Source organism: Rhinoderma darwinii, chromosome 1 (genome assembly GCF_050947455.1).
Source record: "Rhinoderma darwinii isolate aRhiDar2 chromosome 1, aRhiDar2.hap1, whole genome shotgun sequence".
NCBI lineage: Eukaryota > Metazoa > Chordata > Amphibia > Anura > Rhinodermatidae > Rhinoderma > Rhinoderma darwinii.
Genome location: NC_134687.1, coordinates 371,871,415 through 371,896,430, shown reverse-complemented (window position 1 = coordinate 371,896,430; position 25,016 = coordinate 371,871,415). Strand labels below are relative to the sequence as shown.

At 42.7% G+C, this 25,016-nt stretch overlaps 1 protein-coding gene across 4 annotated transcripts in view; it reads right to left on the bottom strand.

Annotated features, from left to right (window-relative positions):
* The window catches only part of TJP2 (tight junction protein 2), a 191,716-nt gene that overhangs the window by 19,136 nt on the left and 147,564 nt on the right, over positions 1-25,016 (bottom strand). For all 4 annotated transcript variants that reach the window (XM_075827893.1, XM_075827885.1, XM_075827902.1 and 1 more), the window contains 6 exons: positions 23,906-24,014; positions 21,666-21,876; positions 12,570-12,760; positions 11,550-11,645; positions 11,387-11,466; positions 3,023-3,233 (listed from right to left, as the gene is read on the bottom strand). In XM_075827893.1, coding sequence (XP_075684008.1) covers positions 3,023-3,233; positions 11,387-11,466; positions 11,550-11,645; positions 12,570-12,760; positions 21,666-21,876; positions 23,906-24,014 — 898 coding nt within the window. The remainder of the gene's footprint in view (positions 1-3,022; positions 3,234-11,386; positions 11,467-11,549; positions 11,646-12,569; positions 12,761-21,665; positions 21,877-23,905; positions 24,015-25,016) is intronic.

Below are 25,016 nucleotides of genomic sequence, written 5' to 3'. Positions count from 1 at the left end.
AAAAGGATACTTTTAAAAACGGATATTAGGGAGTCACACTTAATTCAATTAAACATTGCCCTGGGCAATGGCAGTTATTTTGTCTTCTCCTGCTTGTTTGTACTTTTCATATCTGATAAAATTACTACATAGTACTGCTGATTTCATACAAAAATGAAAATATTGCAACAAAAAATTAATTTTACATTTAAACAGAGGTGATCGTAGGCTACAAAAGAAAAAATAACTTTTACAGAAATAAAAAGATTTCATACCAAGCATCTGCAATGGCCCTTTAACATGGGTAGATACCCTGCCCACAAAGAGTGCCCATCAACAATACAGCATGTCGACCGGCACTCAGTATCTCCATTCAAACAGAGCAATGATCGAAATGTATGGGGACGGACAAACCTTAATACAATCATTTGTCCCCATACATTTACCTCTTGTCGGCAGCACATCCGGTTTACACAGGAATATGTGGTGCAGACAAGCAACCATTTTCCTGGCTGAATAAAAGATCCGATCACCCGACAAACGAGCGTTTGCTCATTTGTCAGCCGATCTCTGCCATGTTTACATAGGACAATGATGGAGCGATGAAATAAGCAATTGTATGAAGGCTCAATCCTTCGCTTCTGTAAAAGGGTCTTAAAGAGGCTCTGTCACCAGATTATAAATGCCCTATCTCCTACATCATCTGATCGGCGCTGGAATGTAGGTGACAGGAGTGGTTTTTATTTTGAAAAACGATCATTTTTGAGCAAGTTATGAGCTAGTTTAGATTTAGTTTCTTAAAGACCAACTGGGCGTGTTTTTACTTTTGACCAAGTGGGTGTTGTAAAGAGAAGTGTATGAGGCTGACCAATCAGTGACCAATCAGTGACATACACTTCTCATTGTTCCAGCCCAGCATGATCCACAGCACAGTGTGATTGTGCAGTGAAAGAAACTGGGCTGGAACAATGAGAAGTGTAGGACGCTGATTGGTCACTGATTGGTCAGCCTCATACACTTCTCTTTACAACACCCACTTGGTCAAAAGTAAAAACACGCCCAGTTGGTCTTTAAGAAACTAAATCTAAAATTGCTCATAACTTGCTCAAAAATGATCGTTTTTCAAAATAAAAACCACTCCTGTCACCTACATTCCAGCGCCGATCAGATTATGTAGGAGATAGGGCACTTATAATCTGGTGACAGAGCCTCTTTAACTGTGTGTTCAGAGCAGTTAACATGTAGAAATTACTGGGGACTAGAGAGAAAAAGTTTAACATTGAAAGAAGCCAATTTAGATCAGAACACTTAAAATTCCTTTAATCCCACACATTTGGGGAGATTTATCAAAACTGGCGCAAAAAAAAAAAAAAAAGTGGAGCAGTTGCCCATAGCAACCAATGAGCATCCAACTCCTTTTTCAGAGGCTCTTTTATAAATGAAAGCTGCAACCTGGCTTGTAGCTCTGAGTAACTGTTCCACATTTCCTTGCACCAGTTTTGATAAATCTCCCCCCTTGTCTGCCATCAGTCTCAAGTATTCATTCAAAATCTGAGACATGTAAGGAATGTCAGATTAGTGGCTAGATGTGTTGGGTCAGCATTTGGAAGCACATTAATATGGAATTCACACACAGGGTTTCGGTCAGGTTGTTGTGGCACTTTATAATCAAATTTTTGGGGTAAAAACTACAATAGGCATCCTATAGAATACGATATAAATATCAGATAGGTGGGAATCCCACTTCAAAAAAGACCCTTTTCTTTTACATTAGAGAACAGTTGGCAGCAACAATACTTAAAGGGAATGTGTTGCCAGAAAAACATGTTTTTTTTTTAAAAAATTAAACATTTAGTGTGTGGGTGATTAAACATTGTTCAAATTTTTTTTATTTTTTTCACGAGTCAGGAAATATTATAAATTAATTCTAATTTATAATACTACCCATTTTTGGTCACTAGATGGAGCTATTCCCAAAATTGCAGCATTGCAACATTGGGTTAAAAGCCCTCGCTCTAGTGAGCTCTCAGCATCCCCCCCTCCTTTATCCTGGCTAGTGCCGGGATAAACGAGGGGTTTGAACTGTGTAACCTCCTACACTGTGTGTCGCCATTTTTTGAGCTAACACACAGTGTAGTAGGTTTACATACAGTAGTAAACACACAAACACGAACATACATTGAAATCTCTTACCTGCTCCTGCCGCCGCGGCTCCCTCCGGCCCGTCCGCTCCGTTTGCTGCCGCTGGTCCAAGTGCACAAATCCGGAAGCCGCGACCGGAAGTAGTAATATTACTGTCCGGCCGCGACTTCCGGTCCACAGGAAAATGGCGCCGGACGGCGCCAATTTCGAATTGGACTGTGTGGGAGCGGCGCATGCGCAGTTCCCACACAGACGCCGTACACTGAAGTCAATGGGACGGGAGCCGTTCGCAGTCCCTATGGGACTGTGGCTGCCGTATTCCATGTCTGTATGTGTCGTTAATCGACACAGACAGAAATGGAACAAAAAATGGCAGCCCCCATAGGGAAGAAAAAGTGTAAAAAGAGAAAGTAAAACACAAACACACAAATAAATATAAACGTTTTTAATAAAGCACTAACATCTTGAACATATGAAATTTTTTTTGGGTGATGACACTGTTCCTTTAAGATAAACAGGGGAGGACTAGATAGTTTGTCCCCTGCTTCTACTACTTATTGTGACAGCCTTGTGCCGACTACTATCACAAAATACAGCAGGGGTCATGGGACCACAGTTTGCCAAACAGGTCGAGGCTCCCAAAGCTGGGACCCCCACCTTTCAGACATACACAGATTATGCAAAGCCTATGCCTTCAATGTCTTTTAGGAATACCCCTTTACAATCTCTTGCAACCACAGTAGTATGTAAATTTTGGTAAAAATAGCCAGCATTCCATAAAAAATGGCAGTGCAAATGTAACTGCTGGCTGTGTCCATATTCTGAGAATGCTATTACAACAGAGATGCATTTTTATTGCGTTGTAAGCTAATAAATATAAAAATTATTTTGTCCTACGTACCTGTAATGAGATGAACACACGTTTTCTTCAGCTTATTTGCCTGCTCATATAGCTTTCGAGAACTTTTGTTTGATGTTGGACACAATCTTTGTCTCATAGTTTTTACTCCTTGCTTGCTGTCTGGATTAAACAACACGACTATAGGGAACCACTGAGTGTAGTTGAGCAAATCCACCGCTTTAGGAGTAACATCCATGAGAGCATGCTTATCCTTAACAAAAGTGAACAGAAATTGCAACATAGTTTTAACGAATTGCAAAAAAAACAGAAAAAAATAATTATTAAGCTGCATTCATCGGTCCCTGCCATCAAATTAGTGCTGGATTACATTTCAAAATAAGATGAGCTGCAATTTATCAATCACAGGAAAAGATGGCTCTTCTGTAGTTGAACCACTCTACCCAACGGTTTAAGGTGCCGATTAGATTAAAGTCGGCCGAACCTGCAGATTTCAGACAAGTATATGTGGCTTTCAGCTCTCTCCTGATGGCAGATGTCAGGAGAAAGAGGGAAAGGCATGTTGAATTTCAAGATGCCTAATTTATGGTTACTGCTGGACATAAGCCGCTGCCAAGGAGGAGGGGGGGGGGGGTCTAGCAGTGGCTTATTCATCCCACCCCATTGAAACGTGTGTATGGAAGAGTTGGGAGAAATAACTGTTGGTAGAATGAGTGTTCAGTCGACATCTAAAGTGTACAATAGTGTAATTTAGAACATTTAGTTTGTCTATTTACAGTAACACAAAAAAAGTTATTAAATTATTTATTAAAAGCGTATTCCAGTATTAGCAAGTGACCGCATAGGACTAGGATGTGCTGTCCTTTGCTGAACAGTAAAGATCTGACTGCTTGGGCTGCTAGAATGAAGGGGCAGCTGCGCTCTACAGAGCACTGCAGCTCCTTCTTTCATTTCTTTCGGCACATCACCACTGTAGTTCAAGCACAGTGGTTATGACTCTTCCCCCAATATCAGCAAGTGATGGTATATCCTAGTGAAATGCTGTCACGTGAAATTACTTGAAGATCCCTTCAAGTTTAAAAAAATTAATGACAAAACTCATGAGAACAAAAACTAGCCTGTTCTAGTTTTCACACGCACACACACACACACATGAGCAAAATATAGTTCACGCCGCAGTCTTTCAATCTATGCTTGGTCGCAGGTATTTAAAAGAATGGCAAAGACACTATTGTTCTCATCTGAGAAATTTGTGGAACTATTTAAACAAAACCTACCAGTGTACATGTGAATATTTCTATTCCGGATTAATAAATAAAAAAAAAACATTTTAAGATTCATAAGCAACACTAAAAGGACCTCTGTCAGTATCATACAGTTTTTAGTGCAGTTTTTTTCTAGCCAAAACTAGAAGTGGATCCAGAAGTAAGGAAATCTTCTCTCGTGTGCACTCCTGTGTATGGCTAAAAAAAATTGCCAAAAACTGCAAGTGTGTAATAGAACATGCGCTGAATGTAAATAACTAGAGAAGAGTCCTGACATGAGTCCATGTCTACTTGTCTCGGTTTCATCTGAACATTGTTCATGCACAGAATGCAGTTGGACTAATTTCATGATACTTCACAGGTTATTTCCATACAGCGCATGCTTAATTATAACTACCTTTTAGACAGGGGTGGCACGAGTACAGTCTAAGTGTCATATGGTCAGTGTCCTGGCAGTTGCACATGACAGACAGGGCATAATACAGGTAAGCTATGTGAACTAAAAACAAACAAAAACTTTCCTACATTATAATTATAATAATAAATATTTATATAGCGCCAACATATTACGCAGCACTTTACAATTTAGAGGGAACATGAGAAAGGCAATATCAAACATTACATAGTGACAAAGCTAATTTACAATTCAAACAAGAGGAGTGAGGACCCTGCTCGCAAGAGCTTACAATCTATGAGGAAATGAGGGAGACCCAAAGTGTAACAGTGTTTGTTCTGTACAATAGTCCAGCCATTTTTTATACACATGCGGTGGTAACATAAAGCTGCATGAGCCGGTCACCAGCCAGTATCCGCGTATGACGGACATGAAGTGAAGGAGTGTGAAGCAATCTAATTCTGATGACTAATCTAAAAGGGGGGCCATGGAAAGGAGTCCGATTAGGGAATGTTATAGGCCTGTCTAAAAAGATGTGTTTCCAGGGCACGTTTAAAAAAAAACGAGAAAAATCTTGGAGACTGTAGTGGGAGATTCGGCTTATGGAGGATTTTAATCTAAGGTCGTTGGCAGAACGTAGAGCCCGAGTAGGGTAGTAGACAGAGATGAGGGAGGAGATGTTAGGAGGTGCAGCACTATGGAGAGCTTTGTGGGTGAGAGTAATAAGTTTGAATTTTATTCTGAAGGGGATGGGCAACCAGTGCAGTGACTGGCACAGGGTAGAGGCGTTGGTGTAGCGGTTGGTCATATAGATGAGCCTGGCTGCTGCATTGAGGATAGATTGGAGAGGGGAGAGTTTAGTGAGTGGAAGACGGATTAGTAATGAGTTACAGTAGTCAAGACGAGAGTGAATCAGAGCAACAATGAGAGTTTTGTCTGTTTCCTCAGTAAGAAAAGGGTGGATTCTGGAGAGGTTTTTGAGAAGAGAATGACAGGAGGAAAGATCTGAGTCAAAAATAACCCCGAGACAGCGGGCGTGCTGCTTAGGAGTTATTATAGTGCCACACACGGAGATGGAGACATCTGGTTTAGGGAAGTTAGTAGATGGTGGGAACAAAAGGACCTCAGTTTTAGAAACATTCAGTTTCAGATAGAGAGAGGACATGTTAGATACAAAACACCAGTGATTGTCTGTCCACTGTATTAGAGCAGAGGTCATTGGAAGAGGCATATAATTGGGTGTCATCAGAGTAGAGATGATACTGGAAGCCAAATCTGCTGATGGTTTGTCCAATAGGGGCTGTGTAAAGAGAAAAGAGGAGGAACCCCGATAGCAAGTGGATAAGGAGAAGTAGAACCAGCAAATGACACACTGAACGAGCGCTCAGAGAGATAGTAGGAAAACCAAGAGGGAGCAGCGTCCTTGATGTCAATAGAGTAGAGCATGTTAAGCAGGAGTTGGTGGTCTACAGTGTCAAAGGCTGCAGAGAGATCCAGAAGAATCAGGAGAGAGTATTTACCATCCGATTAAACCGCCAAGAGATCATTTGAGACTTTAGTAAGGGCAGTTTCTGTGGAGTGTAGAGTGCAGAAACCAGATTGTAAGGGGTCTAGAATGGACTTGGCAGAGAGATAGCGAATAAGCCGAGAGTAGACCAAGCGTTCCAGGAGTTTGGAGATAAAGGGGAGATTAGAGACTGGTCGGTAGTCTGCAGCCAAATGCGATTTTCTCCACAGTCGTTCGGCACATCTCAAGCACCGCTGAAGGGTTGTCGTCGTCTTTGTCAGGTGCTTCGGAGTGTAGGAGGGGCTGTTTCATCCAATGCATTTTTGAGAGTGTTATTGTAATGTTTGGCAGCCAGATTGGGACAGGAGAGGGAAGAGATAGTCTACAGTCCTCATTGTCCCCTGTCTATGAGTTGCGGAGTGTTAATGGCATGTAGATTTCTGTATGTCTGATACGTAGGCATGACCTGAGGAGGCAGAGAATATTTGATAGTAAAGGAGAGAATGTTGTGGTCAGAAAGCGGGAGAGGAGAGTTCATAAAGTCGGAAACTGAGCAGAATCGGAAGAAGGCCAGGTCAAGCGAATGCCCATCTTCATGTCTAGGAGAGTTAGTAAGTTGTGACAGACCTAGGGAGGAGTTTAAAGATAGTAACTGGGAGGCAGATGGGGAGATTGGGTTATCAATGGGGATGTTGAAGTCACCCATGATGAGAGTGGGTGTGTCAGAGGATAGAAATTGTGGAAACCAGGCAGCAAAATGATCCAGCAATTGGTGGGGTGAGCCCGGGGGGCGGTAGACAACTGCCACTCGGAGGGAAAAAGGGTGAAGGAGTCCGAGGGTGTGGACTTCAAAAGAGGGAAATGTGAGCGAGGGTACCGGGGGAATGACCTGAAAAGTGCAGTGTGGGGAAAGAAGTATACCTACTTCTCCACCCTGCCTGTTCTCAGGTCTGGGGGCATGAGATAAATGGAGACCACCATAAGATAGAGCAGCAGGGGAAGCAGTGTCAGACAGGCGTAGCCATGTTTCCGTAAGAGCCAGAAGGTTGAGAGTTAGAAAGGAATAAGTTGTGAATAAAGGCGAGTTTGTTGTACACGGACCGAGAATTCCAGAGAGCACAGTTAAAAAGGACAGGAGAAGACATACAAGGAATGGTAAGAAGATTTGCAGGTTTTCTATGTGTGGCAGGTAAGTGGTTGAGCTTGGTAGAAGAAAACGGAGGACCAGGGTTGGGAGAGATGTCCCCTGCAGCACGCAGCAGGAGAATGGAGAGAGACAGCATATGGTTCTGTCGCAGCTCCCACATACTATTCACTTTCCTCAATCACCTTTAGCCATCTCATCCCACTGTTCAACACAAAAGTCATTCTCAAATCAATATACCATCTGCTGTCTCTTCATTTTCCTACTAGTAGCTGCAGGGGACATCTCTCCCAACCCTAGTTGTCCCTTTTTTTCTGCGAAGCTCAACCCCTTACGTGCCACACATAGAAACCCTGCAAATATTAAAGCGCATTCGTTGTAGGTCTTCTCCAGTCGCTTAACTGTGCGCAACAAACTCCCCTTTATTGATAACTCATTCCTTTCTTACTCTAAACCTCCTGGCTCTTATAGAAACATGGCTTCACCTGTCTGACACAGCTACCCCCCCCCCCTGATGCTCTCCCTTACAGTGGTCTCCACTTCTCTCATGCCCACAGACCAGAGTACAGGCAGGGTAGAGTAGGGATACTTTCTTCCCCACACTGCACTTTCCAGGTCATTGCCCCGGTACCCTCACTCACATTCCCCTCCTTTGAAGTTCACACCATTAGACTCTTCAACCCATACTCCCTCCGAGGGGCAGTTGTCTATCACTCAACTGGCTCACTCCACCAGTTCCTGAATCATTTCACTGCCTGGCTTCCACATTTCCTATGATCTAAAAAACCCACTCATCATGGTGGACTTTAACATCCCCATTGATAACCCAATCTCCTCATTTGCATCCCAGTTTCTGTCTTTAACCTCCTCCATAGGCCTTTCACAACTTACTAACTCTCCTACACATGAAGATGGGAATTCACTTGATCTGGTCTTCTTCCAATTCTGCTCACTTTCTGACTTTATTAACTCTCCTCTCCCGCTCTGACCACAACCTGCTCTCCTTTACTATCAAAAGTGTTCTGCCTCCTCAGGACATACCTATAAGACATACAGGCTGCCACAAATTACAATGAAACTCTCAAAAATGCCTTGGATGAAGCAGCAGCCCCTAGACTCCGAACCTGTTGACAGGGACAACCTTGGTACGCGGCTCAATCTCGCTTTCTTCAGCAGTGCTCGATATGCTCCGAAAGTCTATGGAGAAAATCGCATGTCTGCAGATTTCTACCATTACAAATTTATACTCAAAAAACTTACAACTCTGCCCTCCACTGTGCCAAACAAGTCTATTTCACCTATCTTTACACTATCCAATATTCCAAAACAACGGATACTTTTCAGTACCTTCTTAGCCCTAAAGTGCAGATGCCTATGCTGAAGACCTGGCCACTTATTTTAAGGCTAAACATAACACCGGCAATGATATCTCCGAGTGACCCATTTGCATCGATCCCCTTCAATTTCAGCATTTGACCCAATAACAGAAGTAGTCTCTAGGCTCCTCTTCTTCTCGTCCTACTACCTGCCCTAATGATCCTATCCCCTCACACCTCATCCAGTCTCTATACCATCTGTCACTAGTCACCTGACTAAAATATTTAACCTCTTTCTACTGTAATTTTTCCATCCTCTTTTAAACATGCCGTTAAAACCCCATTACTGAAAAAACAAACAAAAAACAAACATCTTTTGAACCTTCCTGTGCTGCCAACTACCGACCAGTCTGACTCGGATCTTTCCTTCGCTCTTCACATTCAAATGACTTTCTCACTCCTGTCACATTCACCTCAAAAACATCTCAGGAATCTGCCCTTTTCTTACAGTGGAAACAGCCAACACTCTTAGGCTATGTTCACACGGGGTATTTTGCAGAGTTTTTTGACGCGGAAACCGCGTCGCAAAACTCGGCAGAAACGGCCCGAGAACGCCTCCCATTGATTTCAATGGGAGGTGTCGGCGTCTTTTTCGCACGAGCAGTAAAACTGCCTCGCGGGAAAAAGAAGCGACATGCCCTATCTTCGGGCGCTTCCGCCTCCGACCTCCCATTGACTTCAATGGGAGGCAGGAGAAAGCGTATTTCTCGCTGTTTTATGCCCGCGGCGCTCAATGGCCGCGGGCGAAAAACGGCGCGATAATTGCCGCGAAAATCGGCGTGCAGGGAGAGGAATATCTGCCTCAAAGTTCCAAACGGAATTTTGAGGCAGATATTCCTCCCCCAAAATACTCCGTGTGAACATAGCCTAATTGTTGCTCTGATTCACTCTCGTCCTGACTTCTGTAAGTCATAACTAATCTGTCTTTCACTCACCAATATATCCCAACCGCAACACAAAAGCTTCTACCCCGTGCCAGTCACTGCACTGGTTGTCCATTCCCTTCAACAACAAAAATAATAAATAAATGTACTACTCTCACCCACAAAGCTCTCCACGGTGCTGCACATTCTTACATCCCCTCCCTCATCTATGTCTACCACTCTACCTGTGGTCTTTGTTCTGCCAACGACCTTAGATTAGTATCCATCATAATCTGAACCTCCCACTCCCGTCTCCAAGATTTATCTTGTGCTGCACAAGTTCTTTGGAATGCACTACCTCAGATAATCAGATTAATTCCCAACATCCACAGCTTTAAAGGGAATGTGTCGCTAGAATTTTTTTTATTTTTTTTTAGTTAAACAGTTAGTGTATAAATGATTAAACATTGTTCTAATTTTTTTATTTTTTTTCACGAGTCAGGAAATATTATAAATTAGATTCTAATTTATAACATTTCCCTGTGCTGGTCACTAGAGGGAGCAATTCCCAAAATTGCAGCATTGGCATGTGGTAAAGCAACCACATTGCTTTATGCTGCAAAATTTGAGTAGACACTCGCTCTAGCATCCTCAAACAATCCCCCCTCCTTTATCCTGGCTAGTGCCAGGAGAAAGGAGGGGATTGAATGTTCAAACCTCCTATACTGTGTGTCGCCATTTTTTGAGCGAATACAGTGCAGTAGGCTTACATACAGTAGTAAACACACAGTAAAACACGAACAAACACAGACATAGCTTACCTGCTCCTGCCGCTCCCTCCTGTCCGTCCGCTCCCTCCGCTCCTAGTGCTTGCTTCAGAACACATGTCCGGGAGCCGCGACCGGAAGTAGTAATCTTACTGTCCGGCTGCGGCTTCCGGTCCACAAGAAAATGGCGCCGGATGTCGCTTGGCCGAACACCTTCCATTTGGACTGTGTGGGAGCGGCGCATGTGCCGTTCCCACACAGACGGCATACACCATAGTGAATGCGAACGGCTCCCGTTCGCATTCTCTATGGGGATGTATGTGTCGTATTCTATGTCTGTATGTGTCGTTAATCGACACATACAGAGATGAAAAAAAAAAATGGCAGCCCCCATAGAGAAGAAAAAGTTAGAAAATAAAAAAAAAGTAAAACACAAACACACAAATAAATAAAACATTTTTTATAAAACACAAAGCAAATTGATATAAAAAAAATAATTCACGACACCCTTCCTTTAAGTGTGCCCTGAAAACACATCTTTTTAAACAAGCCTATAACATTCCCTAATCGGACTCCTTTTCTTGGCCTATTACATTAGTCATGAGAACTTGACCCCTTCAGTCAGCAGTATCCCCAAACACATCTTGCACCCTAATGCACTTCATGTCTGTCATACACACACTGGCTGGTGACTGGCTCATGCAGCTTTACGTGTACTATCCTATCCTGTGTGTATAAAAGATGGCTGAACCATTATATTGACCAAGCACTCTTTGCATTCTGTATCACCTCTATTTCGTCATGGATTGTAAGCTCGTGAGCAGGGACCACTCTTTTTCGTATTGAAAATTAGTTGTGTCACTATGTAATGTCTGATATGGTCTGTACATGTTCCCTCTAAATTGTAAAGTGCTGCGGAATATGTTTGCGCGCTATAAGAGATTATTAAAACGGACAGTTTTTAGAGGGACATGTTTAGGACGATAAACCCCAGCAGTATAAAGGACATGCTGGTGTTTTACTGCCCTAAAATCTATTGACCGGTGTCCTTTAAAATCGAACGTATTTACAAGTTTGCTTGTGTACGCACCTGCTCAATGATCTGTCGAACTGTATTTAATCTCACTATTCCATTTGACTTCTCAGAGCCAGCATCTTTAGGTTCAGTCTCTGCAAAAATAAAATAGGAGTATATGAACACATTTCTAAATATTGGTAACATGACATGCATGGCTCAAACATATATAACTTACTGGCTATTTGAAATAAGTCTGGCATATCTGCTGCCAATTTGTCCATGGCTACATCTGCAATTGGGCCAAACACCACAACAGGTCTTTTAAAACCAGCTATAACAAGAAGAAAACAATGTTAGTTTTGCTACAGTAAATCTAAAGAGAGTGATTATCCTAACAGACGACAACCCTGTCCGAATGTGTATGCTGGACATGGGTTTTGTTATCTCTGGGCTATAAGCAACCTATGTGTGCTGCATTTCCGGTGTTCTGTTATAATTCCGATCCTTTCTGGATACAGCAATCACTCCTATCACGTTATGCTCTGAATCGATCACTTTTGCCACAAGAAAAAAATAAATAAAAAAAAAATATTGGGAGAACTCCTAGAGATTAAACTGGAATATGAAATTAAATATGTAAACCCCCCTGCTTCCTTCCCCTAAGGCCACATTCACACGAGCGTATCAGATTCACGTGCGGGAATCTGGTCCGTGTGTGTTGCGTTATGCATCAGTGTGCTTTGCGTTTTTCACGCACTCGCAAAGCACATTTTTATTTTTTCAATCGAATTGATGCACAAATCACGCACCACACATAGATGTGCATCCGTGTGCAGTGCGTGGTTTTCACACACCCATTGACTTAAATGGGCGCGTAGGTGCGTGAAAACGCAACAATATAGGAGATGCAGAGGGTTTCACGCAGCGGACTCTCGCTGCGTGACAACTCACGCATGTGTGAACGGGCCCATTGAAATGGGTCCGCGTGCTGTGCGTGATTCCCATCCGCAGCACACGGACGTTGTTCAAGCTCGTGTGAATGGGCCCTAAGACAGTCTGCTGTAAATACAAATACATTACTGTCCAGCAATTTCTGCCCAAACTGTAAAGCTGTTTAGATATTTTTTCTGTATAAAATTGGAAAACTAGTAAGAATATAATCTAGTAAATTCTCTTCTATAAATTACCGAAAATGTGTCAGAGTGGTTTTTAAAAAAAATTACATGTAATGTTGGAGAAAGAAAGCGTTCATTACCTTCCCGCAGCATAACTTTCTCATAGGAAGGGAATCTGGTGCTGATCCATGAGATTGAGGATAGATCATCACGACCCTTCTTCGCATTCTTTTTTGCCCCAGCCCTTTGAGCCCGGTTCTTCCAGAAATCTGCTCGATCCCCAGCCACCCCTGTTTTCTGTGCATTCTGCACACTGGCCAGCTGATCAGCTCTGAAACATTAACAGCAATATTCAACACATTAAGAAATCCTACTTATACCAGTCATCTGCACGCAACAAAAAAATTAAAATATAAAAATATGTAATTTGGGCTGGGCATCATATTTATTAAGTCCCTAAAAAACGGGCGGTATTTCGGCGTCTCACCAAGACTGACCTGGACTTGCTGGTCTTGTTTCTGGTCCAAGCCATATTCATCAATAGGGTGCGTTCACAGTGCATCAGTATTAATAAATCTCCCTTATTGTTTTCAGAAATATATTTTTTACTACCTGCCCTCTCCCTTTTTTTTTTTTTTTAATTAAATGGTTTTGTTTGTTCATATGTCTTGTTTTTCGTCTTCAAATAGCACACACAAAAGATGCCTTAATAATATCTAAATAGTCTTCTACCTTGTCTTTTATAATAGGGTTATTACCCTATATTATTAAAGTACAGAAAATAAAATAAGCTGCTGACACGCACAGTTATATAATAAATGTAAGATCGACCCAATGACGTACTATCTGTTAAAAATGAGCATTACAGCACATTGCAGAATATGTTATAAGCTACATGCATCCTTTATGGGTCCTATTTATAGTATTTAACAAGAACTTTTAAAGTTTGACTAGTGTATATCTGCTTTTAACAGCTTCAGGTCAAAAAAATATTCAAGCAAATTGGTCTGAGGAAATTGCTGTGAACGGTGCGAATCATAAAATCACACCCATTCCCTCAGACTCATCCCTGGAGCCTATGCTGCATTATATGCATTACAAAATATGCTGGGGAAATAGCCGTGAAAAAATATTAGAAACAGAAAGTATTAGTGGGCGATCTCCCACACAGTACTTATGTAGTCCAACACCAACTGTAATAATATTGATACCATTTTTAGACAAAACTAATGTATTTTACTTCTAGCCTTTTCATAAATCAAGTGGCTTTATTATAGTTATAACAAAAGGATCAATCGATAGGAGGTACCCGATAACCAAAGAATATACAGCTGAATATATACAACTATCATTCCTGTTAATGTACAAAAGATGTGAGAGATGTAATATGTCTAGCTATCAGGCTCCCTTGGAGTATATGTCTGACTTTCCAGTATTTTTGATGGCAAGAATAATAATCTGCAAAACTTCTCGATGCCATTAAAGTCAACAAAGTCCATTAGGGGGGCCTGGCCTCCGGCGGTAGGTGACACATCTCTGGAGGTGCCGCAGAAGGCATTCTTGATCCTACGCCATACTCCCTCCTGGAACCCTCTGCTGCTACAGAGGCTGTTCCACTGCACCAATGTTGTTGGGGGGGGGGTATATTTTGAGCCATTTCTGGGCTGATTCTGTGATATCAGAATTTCGGCCCCAACGTGGGGACCAGATCCTCCGGTCTTCCATGCCGTTGCTCTATTGACCCTATTAGCTTTATTTGAGAATCATTGATGCATTCTAGGGGAAGGGGGTTGCCCCATTTCACTAACCATTTCAGCATACCTTGTAATTTTGTTTCTGTTTTTTGCTACATGCTGCAATTGGGAAGGAAACCTGTCAAGTACGGGGGGATGGTTAGGAGTGCTGGAGTTGGAAATTCCCAGAGAGCATGGCTTCTATATTCCACCCGTGTATCGTTACCATCCGGGTCTGCATTGACCTCAATTTCCTTCATGGAGACGTTATACCATCTTAAAATTATCTCCTGGAACGTGCGGGGACTTCATGACAAATTTAAAAGGACCCTCGTTTTCAATTTTCTCTGCAAGTACAATCCACAGATCATACTTTTACAAGAGACTCATTTACTTGGTCCCAAAATGCGAGCCCTTGCCCTTATTCTAATTACTCCTGTGGGGTTTCCTTGCTGGTTCACAAATCTTTACAATTTAATGTTACATCTGTTAAAACTGATCCTAGAGGGCACTTCATGGTGTTGTCATGTCAGATCCATTTTACATCTTTCATTATAGTTAATGTCTATAATGTCCCTCCGGCCAATTACTCCATGACATAACTATGCTGGTTAACGGAGTTTGGTCCTGCTCCCCTTCCGCTCCTCGAAGATTCCAATCTTTTGATGTGCTCTAAATTAAACAAACTGGAGGGACCCCTTAGATTACTGGGACGCAACATATTTAGGGGAAATTTGTCAGGCTTGCTACCCTCATTCTATAGCTTATTCGTGCGACTCACCCGCCTATAGGTACTTTTCCAGAAATGATTTGGCATTCAGCAGTGACGGTTCTTTAGTATTTGTGATAGATGCACAGTATCTCCCTCGGGGAATCTCAGACCAGTCTCCCCTTATGGTCACTTTGGGATTACCTGAGGTTGCAATACGTTAAGATCTGGAAATGGAGTCCCCTATGGCTCTCCTGTGCGGAGCTTGCAACCTCCTTAGAAAGATAAATTACAGATTTTTGGAATATTAATTCAGGTTCGGCAGATAGCAATCTGATCTATGCCTTGAAGGCATCCCGTAACAGAGGGGTGGTTATACAGGCAATATCCTCACATAGGAGGGGCCTGGCTAAACAACGTACAGTTTGGGAGGCTGAACTGGTTGCAGCAGAGGAGGATTATCTCAAAACTAGGCTCCTTGGCCTTTACTACCTTCCAGCAAAGCAACGTGAATATACCATTTTATTAACGGATCTCACCAGGAAGAAAACGTTGTACCCCCAACAGAGTTTTGGGCATGGGTATAAGAATTGTCTTTTGCTGGCTTACTTGGCTAGAGAGGACACCACCCCAAATCCCCATTTTGGAAATCGCCTCTTGTACTGGGATGCCCGTTAGTGACCCCCTGCCCATCAATTAAATTTTTGCTAAATTTTACTCAGATTTATACTCCTCTAAGGTCTCAAATAAGCCAACTGACCTAGAGGCATACTTAGACACTATTGTGTTCCTCAGTCTGGATAGAGAGGATGTTGATTTTCTGGAGGTTGAACTGACTATGGAGCAAATTACTGAGGCGATTAGCTCATTTCCAAACAGGAAAACCGTGGGTCTAGATGATCTACCCATAGAGCGGTATAAATTGCATGTTGAACGGATTACACCTCATTTGCTTAACCTTTCTCCAGTCATCCTCCATGACGGCACCACAGGAGGTTGACGCCACGCCCTAATAGGGACAGGAAACACAGGTTAAAAGCCCCTCCCCATCCTAACTCCATCAGTGATTTTCCAGTCCCTATGGGACATGGCAGCGAGGTGCTCTGGGAACAGAGTCTAGTACATTTAAAAAAAATTATGTTTACTTAGCAAGCAGCAGAGGTTGATCGGTATCCTTCCTCCTCCACGACTGCTTTGGTTTTGCGGTTTTCCTGCGCCTCTTCGGAGGTAAAGCTGAATGGTCCCAAAGAAACCTAGTTTCCGGTCCTCCATGAGCTCCCAAGCTGTATTCCCAGGGCCTCATCCGCGAGTATGGGACACCGGCCATTGGATAAAGCCACTTCCGGTGTTGCACTGACAGCGTCCGGTTGGTGGAATGCATGTGTGTTCCAAAGCTAAACTAAAAAGTGCGGCCTACTTCCGGTAGTTTCTGCGTTTGCCACTATGAACATTACAGCGGGTCGGAGGCCCTGGAGAAAGATTCCCTCGGATTGGACAAGGAAGGCGCTGATCCCGGAGGCAAGATATAAAAATGCCCTGATCAAGAGGGTCTTTCTACTAAGGTAGGACAAATCATACAGGTCTATAATGACAGAGAGAGCGATCCTCCTCCCGCTCTGGTTCTGTGGAGAGCAGCGCAAACCCTGGCCCAGTAAGTATTACGGTCGGGGGATCTGGGATTTGTTAGCGGGGGGGGGTCAATTACTTATATTTCCCTTTGTTTCTTGTTAGGGTGACAGAGTCCCCCTAAAAATTTAAATTAAAAGACCCATATAACCTGTAAATGTGGCAATTGTTCTGAAAAAAAACGACCAGTTTCCCATAAGAAACCCCTCTGTCAAGCCTGTACAGAGAAAATTATACGGGAAGGACAACCCTCTTTAATTGAGATAAAAATTCTTATGCAAGTAGAGATACAGTAGTCTCTAGCAGTTTTCTCGCAATCAAACATGCCCTCCGTTTTCACCTCGGTGGGGAAAAAGAAAGCTAATCCCAGATGACGATTCAGATTCTGACTCTAAAAGCGGTCAGTTCTCTATTCCCGAAGATATGGAGGAAGGGGAATTATCTCATATCATAGAAGAGGATGATTAAGAGAGAGAAAATATAATTTTTCATCAGAATATATGGATGAATTACTTCAGGCCATAAGAAGCACTATGGCTATTGAAGAAATAAAATAAAATAAAAAAAGAACAGTTTATGATTAAATGTTCGCAGGATTAAGAAACTGGATGGAACATCTTTTTCCCATTCATGAAAATATAAATTAAATTAAACCGGAGTGGGAAAACCCAGAGAAAACGCTAGGTATTCCTGGGGAGCCAAGACATCGCTTTCCCTTCGCTGACATAGAACCAAAAAATCTGGGAAGAACTTCCAAAAATTGCTAAACAGCTAGCCAAAGTGGTTAGGAGAACGACCCTTCCGTTCGAAGACTCCTCTCAGCTCAAAGATCCTATGGATCAGAAAGCGGAGAGTCTATTAAAAAGGGGGTACTCCTAGAATCGCTCTAGGCACACTACAACTACCCACTGAGCAGGGTGGGCTGGCCCTCCCGAATTTATATCTTCACTACCATGCTAGTCAACTGGTTTACGTATGGTGGTGGTTTACCCATAGACACTTCAATCCCTGTACCGAGCTGGAAGCTTCACTTCTCGGTTCCTATAAAGCCCTGGTGAACTCTATTTATAGACAGAGCCCCACCCCCCAAAGGGACACACACAGTCCAAAAAGCAGACTACTCTGAAGGTCTGGTAGAGATCTTCATTGCCCTTCTTTGACTTAGAACAGGTGTCCTGGTCACCTAGAACACCACTCTGGTATTACCCGCTTTTGCCAGTTACGAGGACTCCACATCCCTAGTGAGTGGGCAACCCTGGGTATATTGACCTTGGAGGATGTGGTAGCGGAAGATAAAGTAGCTACATTTGCACAAAACACCAGATCCCGACTCATCTCAGGATCCGTTATTTCCAGCTTAGACGTGCCCTCTGGTCATAGTTTGCAGGGTATAATGTTAGACTTTGTACATCCCCGGTGGAGGATTGGGTGACACAGGAGACGTTGTCTAAACCATTATACATGCTTTAGACTTAACTGTATCTTCTAATAACCTTAATAGAGCCTTGGACCGATGGTCTCAGACTCTTTCCTCTGTATCTACTTACGATCATATGTAAATGCTATTCGCTCTAAGAGGTCCCTTGATATCTACAAGAGACCGACTTATTCAATTAAACTTTTTCCACCGAATGTACTACACCCCTTCCAAATTATTTAGGATGTTACGTATATCTACTCCGGTCTGTCCACAGTGCCAAGGAGCGGAGGGCTCCTTACTACAAATGTCCTGAGAATGTCCGATTATTAAGAATTTCTGGGCTGAGGTAATGCAATTACTTGAGCTTAAAGTAGGACTCCCTCATATACTTGAACCCAGAACTTGTCTCAATATTGGTAGAGGAAATTATACCTACTATAGCGGTTAGATCTCTCATGACACGAAGTGTATGTTCACACGCAAACAGCTCCTGATTTTCAGCCGTTTTTGTTTTTTAGACACTGGCAATTTTCGCAGCGTTTTTTGTGGCCGTTTTTTAGCAGTTTTCATTGGAGTATGAAAAACAGCTCCAAAAACGTGCCACGAAGTGACATGCACTTCATTTCGGCAGCCAATTTTTGTTTTTAAAAACAGCCGCGCAAAAAAACAGGCCGTCGGAACAGAACGCCGTTTTTCCAATTAAAATCAATGGGCAGATGTTTGGAGGCGTTCTGCTTCCGATATCTCAGCTGTTTTTCGCCCGTTTACGGGCCAAAAATAAGCCGTGTAAACATGCCCTTATTGTTCTAGGCTAAAAAAAAAAAAAAAGCTATACTCCTTTACACTTTTTAAACTCACTTATGAAGCACGTGGATGCCCTGCTACATTATTGAAAGTATCGAGCTCTTAAATTGACATTGCTCGGGCCTGGAATTTTGCGACGTCTCTCTGCGGTCCCCTATTCCTCCACTAAACTGTACCATTGACTGGTCTTTTCACTAGATTTTATTTTACATTTTCTTCTGAAAAGGAAAGGTTTGTTCGTTCAGGTTTTGTTTGCGACTATATATACACACACATTTATATGTGAAGTATATCCGTATATTTTTGTTAATTGACAAACATAATATGTTAATATAGTAGTACCAATACACTTGGTGCCGCTATATTAATTTGCTGTATGCAACATTATTTTATACTTTTCTATTTTGTACCACGGTTTGATATATAAGGTTTTAATAAATTACCTTTAAAAAACAAAACAAGTCAATTAGAATTCACACTTATCTGTTAGAAAAATGTTCAGGCATAGCCGTCACAGCTCTATTATAAACGGAAGCCATGATACTTGTGTGAACAGAGCTTAACAGCTAAGGCTTCGTTCACATCTGCACTAGGGCTCCGTTCTGACATAACGTCGGAGCTTTCTGTCGGAGCGGAGCCCTGACAGACACGAACGGAAACTAAGGATATCCCGATACCAGAATTTGGACTTCGATACCGATACTTCGTTTAGAATTGCGATTTCGATAGCAATTCCATACTTTGCCAACAGTAATAAAAAAATTAAAAAAATAAAGTTCTTCCATTTTCGGATGTGAGGCGCGTGGTGTGATGATTACTATTAATGTGAGACACATTCAAAATTCATTAACCCCATCATGTTCCTCAGTCATAATGGGTTAATGTGTAAGGTACATGATGGGGTTAATTACTATTAATGTGAGGCACATGGAGGTTAAATTCATCACACCTCGTGCCTCACAATAAGTGAAAGAAAGCGGTTTTTATTTTAATTTTTTACAGCGTACACATCATAAATGATACAAAAAAAAGTTGTGCAGGTTATTACGGCCACGCCAATACAGAATATGTGTATATTTTAAGTATTGAGACTTATTTTAATGTTTATTGTAAAAAAGGTGTATGTGTATTTTTTTTAAATTTAACATTACTTTGTTTTTACTTTATTTTTTAAACTTGAATGTACTGGCATTATCCTGTGTACTGATAGGACATGCCCAAGTATGCCCTAACAGAAAATATGGTAAGACAGCCCTGGGGTCCTTCAATGGACCCTGGGCTGTCTGCCCATATATGGTATGTCCCTCAATCGCGTCACAGGAATTCCTTGTGACGCGATCCAAGGGGCATCCCCCCCATCTTATTTTCCCCTGAATGCTGCAGTCAGCTTTGATCGCAGCATTCACAGGAATAACGGCGGAGATGAGAGGTTTCTCTGATCTCCGCCAGTGGGGCTGCGGCTGTGTAATACAGCCATTGCCCCGCTCCTGACAGGAAGTGCGTGCGCGGTCAGGATGTGGGGATGCGGCCGGCGCTGCACTAACGAGCGGCGGTTCAGGCACTGAGGACAGAACATGGGGGTGTTTTGTAGTGCGCCCGCCATGTTCTGTCTTCAGTGCTGGCAATCATTAGTGCAGCGCCGGCCGCATCGCATCATCCTGACAGCGCGCACTTGTTATCAGGACTCAGGAGCGCGGCAATGACTATTACACAGCCGCAGCCCCGCTCTCATACATTCATCTGTTACTATACTGAGCTGTTCGGTCTCACAGCGAAGTATCGAAATACATGAAATAGCGGTATCGAACCGTTTGGGGATGCAGAGTATCGAAACAGTATCGAAGTTTCGATGCATCGTGCATCCCTAACGGAAACCATAGGCTTACGTTTCCATTACCATTGATTTCAATGGTGACGAATCCGGTGCCAATGGCTTCCATCGTTTTGACGGAATCAATACTGTAGTAGACTACGCTATTCATTCCGTCAAAACGATGGAACCCTTGCACAACGGAGACAAACGGAAACCATTGGCACCGGATCAGTCACCATTGAAATCAATGGTGATGGAAAGCTATTGTTTCCGTTTGTGTTTGTCAGGGCTCCGTAGCGCATATGTGAACGAAGCCTTATTGATGGTGTATGTGGTCAGTTTTGTTTTAGCAAACTTAAAGAGGCTCTGTCACCAGATTTTGCAACCCCTATCTGCTATTGCAGCAGATCGGCGCTGCAATGTAGATTACAGTAACGTTTTTATTTTTAAAAAACGAGCATTTTTGGCCAAGTTATGACCATTTTTGTAGCAAATGAGGCTCGCAAAAGTCCAAGTGGGTGTGTTTAAAGTAAAAGTCCAAGTGGGCTACTTACCTGCAAACGCTGATGCTGCTGCAGAATCAACTGTAGCCTCTGGTGCCGATGTGGCCGACACGATGCAGGACCTGTGAGTGACGACACAGCGTGATCTCTCGAGAACACGGCTGTGTCTGCACTGCCAGAAGCTGGGCGTTCTGAAGAGAAGTGGATGATACTTCTCGTCAGAACGCCCAGCTAGTAAAAACGCCCCGATGTACGCACATAATACACGCCCACTTGGACTTTTACTTTAAACACACCCACTTGGACTTTTGCGAGCCTCATTTGCATAAATACAAAAATGGTCATAACTTGGCCAAAAATGCTTGTTTTTTAAAAATAAAAAAAAGTTACTGTAATCTACATTGCAGTGCCTATCTACTGCAATAGCAGATAGGGGTTGCAAAATCTGGTGACAGAGCCTCTTTAATTAAATTTACAATCCTATCTTAGGCACAAGATCCAAATGAAAAGCATTTAAAAAAAAAAAAAAAGTGGTCTACAAACTTAATTGAAGTAATAAACTAAACCAAATTGTGCAGATGAAGAAATAATTAAAGATTGAACAGTCCTTCATAAGGATTGGAAATACCTGCTTTTACTTGGGATAAGGCCTTTCTCCAGCTCATTGGCGATCCTAACAGACAGCCAGTTGCCTAGTTTCCCGTCATACAGCGTGTCAACCACTCTGAAAATCTCGCCTCTTGTAAATCCTAGGAACTGTGGACCTTCTTTTTCACACTCAAAATGAGTCCTTATGAAGAATGAGTCACCGCGGCCACAGGCAAGTATATTTTTGTACACTAAATATATGGAAATTAAAATTGGTAACATTAGATATTAAACCAATTGGTAATCTAAATAGACTAGATAACACACCAAAAAAAATATCTCTATCAAAAGCAAAAAGCTTAACCTGTTCAGTAACTGGATTTATAAAGAATTTAAAGCAAAAAAAACAAAAAAGCTTTAAGCTGGCAGGAAATAAAAACCTGCATTTACATCTACTGTATGACTAGCCAAAAAACAAAAAAACAACCGCAAGTTGTCGCGACCACGGCACCAATCTCAAGAAGTCCAGTGGATTTAGATTGTGCGCGACTATGAAGTCGCGGTTGGGGCAGCCTTCGGCTCGCAATGAGAGACTATTATTACGCGTCGCGGTCAAAGTCGCTGTTTAGTCCTAGCCTTATGGCGGCACATATATTCACTGTACTACGAAGCCATAGACACTCAATATGGTGCCTCTGTGCGGTACCGTGTTATGGAGGTATTAAAATGCTCCATAATACGGCTTACAATGGAACAGCACAAAAAAAAATTTCTCCGATTCCATATAGATCCAAGAGAAAAATCTCTGTCTCCATATGAAATTGAAGGCATATAGCGGTAAACTATAGATACATAGACATCAATTGGGGACTTATTATGACTCCGTACAACTCAGAACTTGTAAGGGGCCGTAATATGGTTCTGTGCATGAACCCTTAGATGGAAAAAAGACTAGTATTATATACATAAAAAAAATAAATTCAAAAACAAATTATTAACTGCTTATATCAGGGGTGGGGAACATCTGGCCCGCAGTCCATGTGAGATCATTTGGTCTGGCCCGACCTCTCAGCCCACGCTGCTGCTGCGTCATTCGCGGCTTGGCGCCGTTCGTCCTACTCACTCGCATTTAGGAGCAGGAAGAGGGCGAACAGAGCCAAGTATGGCGGCGGTCTGAGTGAGGCCGGTGCGTGCCGGCCTGGGAGTGGACCAGTCAAGTCACCTGACCTGATTCACCTGACGTGAGGTCAGGTGACTGGACTGGTCCACTCAGTCCGGCACACACTGACCGTCTCACTCAGACCGCCGCATCCTCATTACACAGTACTTGGCTCCATCTGCCCTCCTCCTGCTCCTGACCTAAAATTTAGAAACTTTGCTGAGGCCTAAATGAAAAATTAAGCTGTAGTGTAGATATAGGACCTGTCCTAAACACATGAAGATAGGTCAGGTGACTTAAAGGGGTTTTTCCATCAAGGACATTTATGATATAGCCACAGGATATATCATAAATGTCAGATAGGTGCGGGTCCCAGATCTATCTCTAGAACGGTGCCCCCTAAACCCCGTTCTACCTCTGTGTTGTGGCTGAAGCGTGCGATTTCCGACCATGAAGAAAACAGAGATACGCTGTTTCCATAAGTCCCATAGAACTGAATGTTCGTTACGGAAATAGCGTAACTCGCATGCTACGCTGCTAGCGTAACTGGCATTCACTACTATGCGAGTCATGGAAACAGGGAGCTACGCGGTTTTCTTCTACATGGTCGGAAAACACAGAGAGGTAGAACAGGGTTTAGGTGGGCCCCGTTCTAGAGAATGGTGCAGGTCCCAGAGGTGGAACCCGCATCTGACATTTATGACATATCCAGTGGCTACGATGAAGATACTATATCCAGTGGCTACGTCATAAATGTTCCTGATGGGAAAACCCCTTTAAGTAAGTCGGAACAACTTACTGCTGCGAGCAGTTCTTTTCAAAACTTTTTATTGCAAAGAGTCAACTGCGCTCCAGACCAGCACCATCATCAATACCAGCTAACATCACACACCTCACCAAAGAGAAGCAGTTCCAGCCATCACATTAGGGGCGAGTTAAAGGTTTGACCAAACACAGCGGGACAATTTTTAAGTTCATAATTTTGTATGACTCGCGAATGTTATAAATATCCAAACGGCCCTTGGCAGAAAAAAAAAATAAAAAAATATAAAGATTCCCCACCCCTGGCTTATATAGACCAAGAAGCATGCTTTAATAAGTCAATTTTATAATAGACTTACCATCATATTTACTCTGGGTTAAAATGGTCACTTCTTCACCTTTTGGGATTTCCAACAAATAAAGGACAGCATCTTCTCGAACAATGCACCTGAAGTCTTGTGAATTTACCTAACAGTTACGGAAGACATAGCAGGAACGTCAAAAAATGTGAACACAAAACAAGAGGTCCATGCAGTTTGCCCCTTTTTTTTTTTTCAATCAACTGTCCGATGATTGATTTTTTCCAATCCCAGGTATGCTTAAAAATCATATCTGATTTTTTTCACTACAAATGCCTGCCACTTGTTTCAAGACACTACTATTCTTTCACATTCTAATGTTACTCCTAAACTTTCCCACTTCTAAGTTAAGTGTGCCCACCTAAACCTTAACATGCTTTAATCAAGTCCCCACTTTCCTCCAAATGAACATCCCATCCCTACCGATTATCCTGAGCGGTGCTCATTCAACTGGAAAAGGCCAATATTTCTTTCAATGAGCTCCGCACGGGCAGCAGTGTGACTGCAGGGGGAGCTGCTACAAATTGCTCTAGTTAGGCCAGATTCACACGAGCGTGCGCGTTTTGTGCACGCAAAAAAACTCAGCGTTTTTTGTGTGCGTTGCAGTGCCGTGTGTCATCAGTAGTTGGTACGTGGCTGGGTGATTTTCGCACATATGACATCGCCATGACACTCTGTTTTTATGTTAACAGAAATGAAGGAAGTGGTTTTATTTTTCCCTTCATTTCTTTAACAACTGTTGCGTGAATCAAGTGTGCCGCACGTGATTTTCACGCACCCATTGACTTCAATGGGTGCGTGATGCGCGAAAAACGCCCAAGTATAGGACATGTCGTGAGTTTTACACAGCAGACACGCTGCGTGAAAATCACGGAATGTCTGAACGGCCCCACTGACTAACATAGGTCCGTGCGACTCACGTGATGGTCACGCGCGTATCACGGACGTTAAACACGTTCGTGTGAATAAGGCCTTAGGCTAGATCGCAGTATAGCAGGTTGAAGTGAGAGTTGCATCTACTTGCAGCTTTCACATCAGCCAACGTGGAGGAGGAGGGGGGGGGGCAGCGGTGGCTGTACTGGCAGCATGCAGGGAGGAGGATGATGATGAT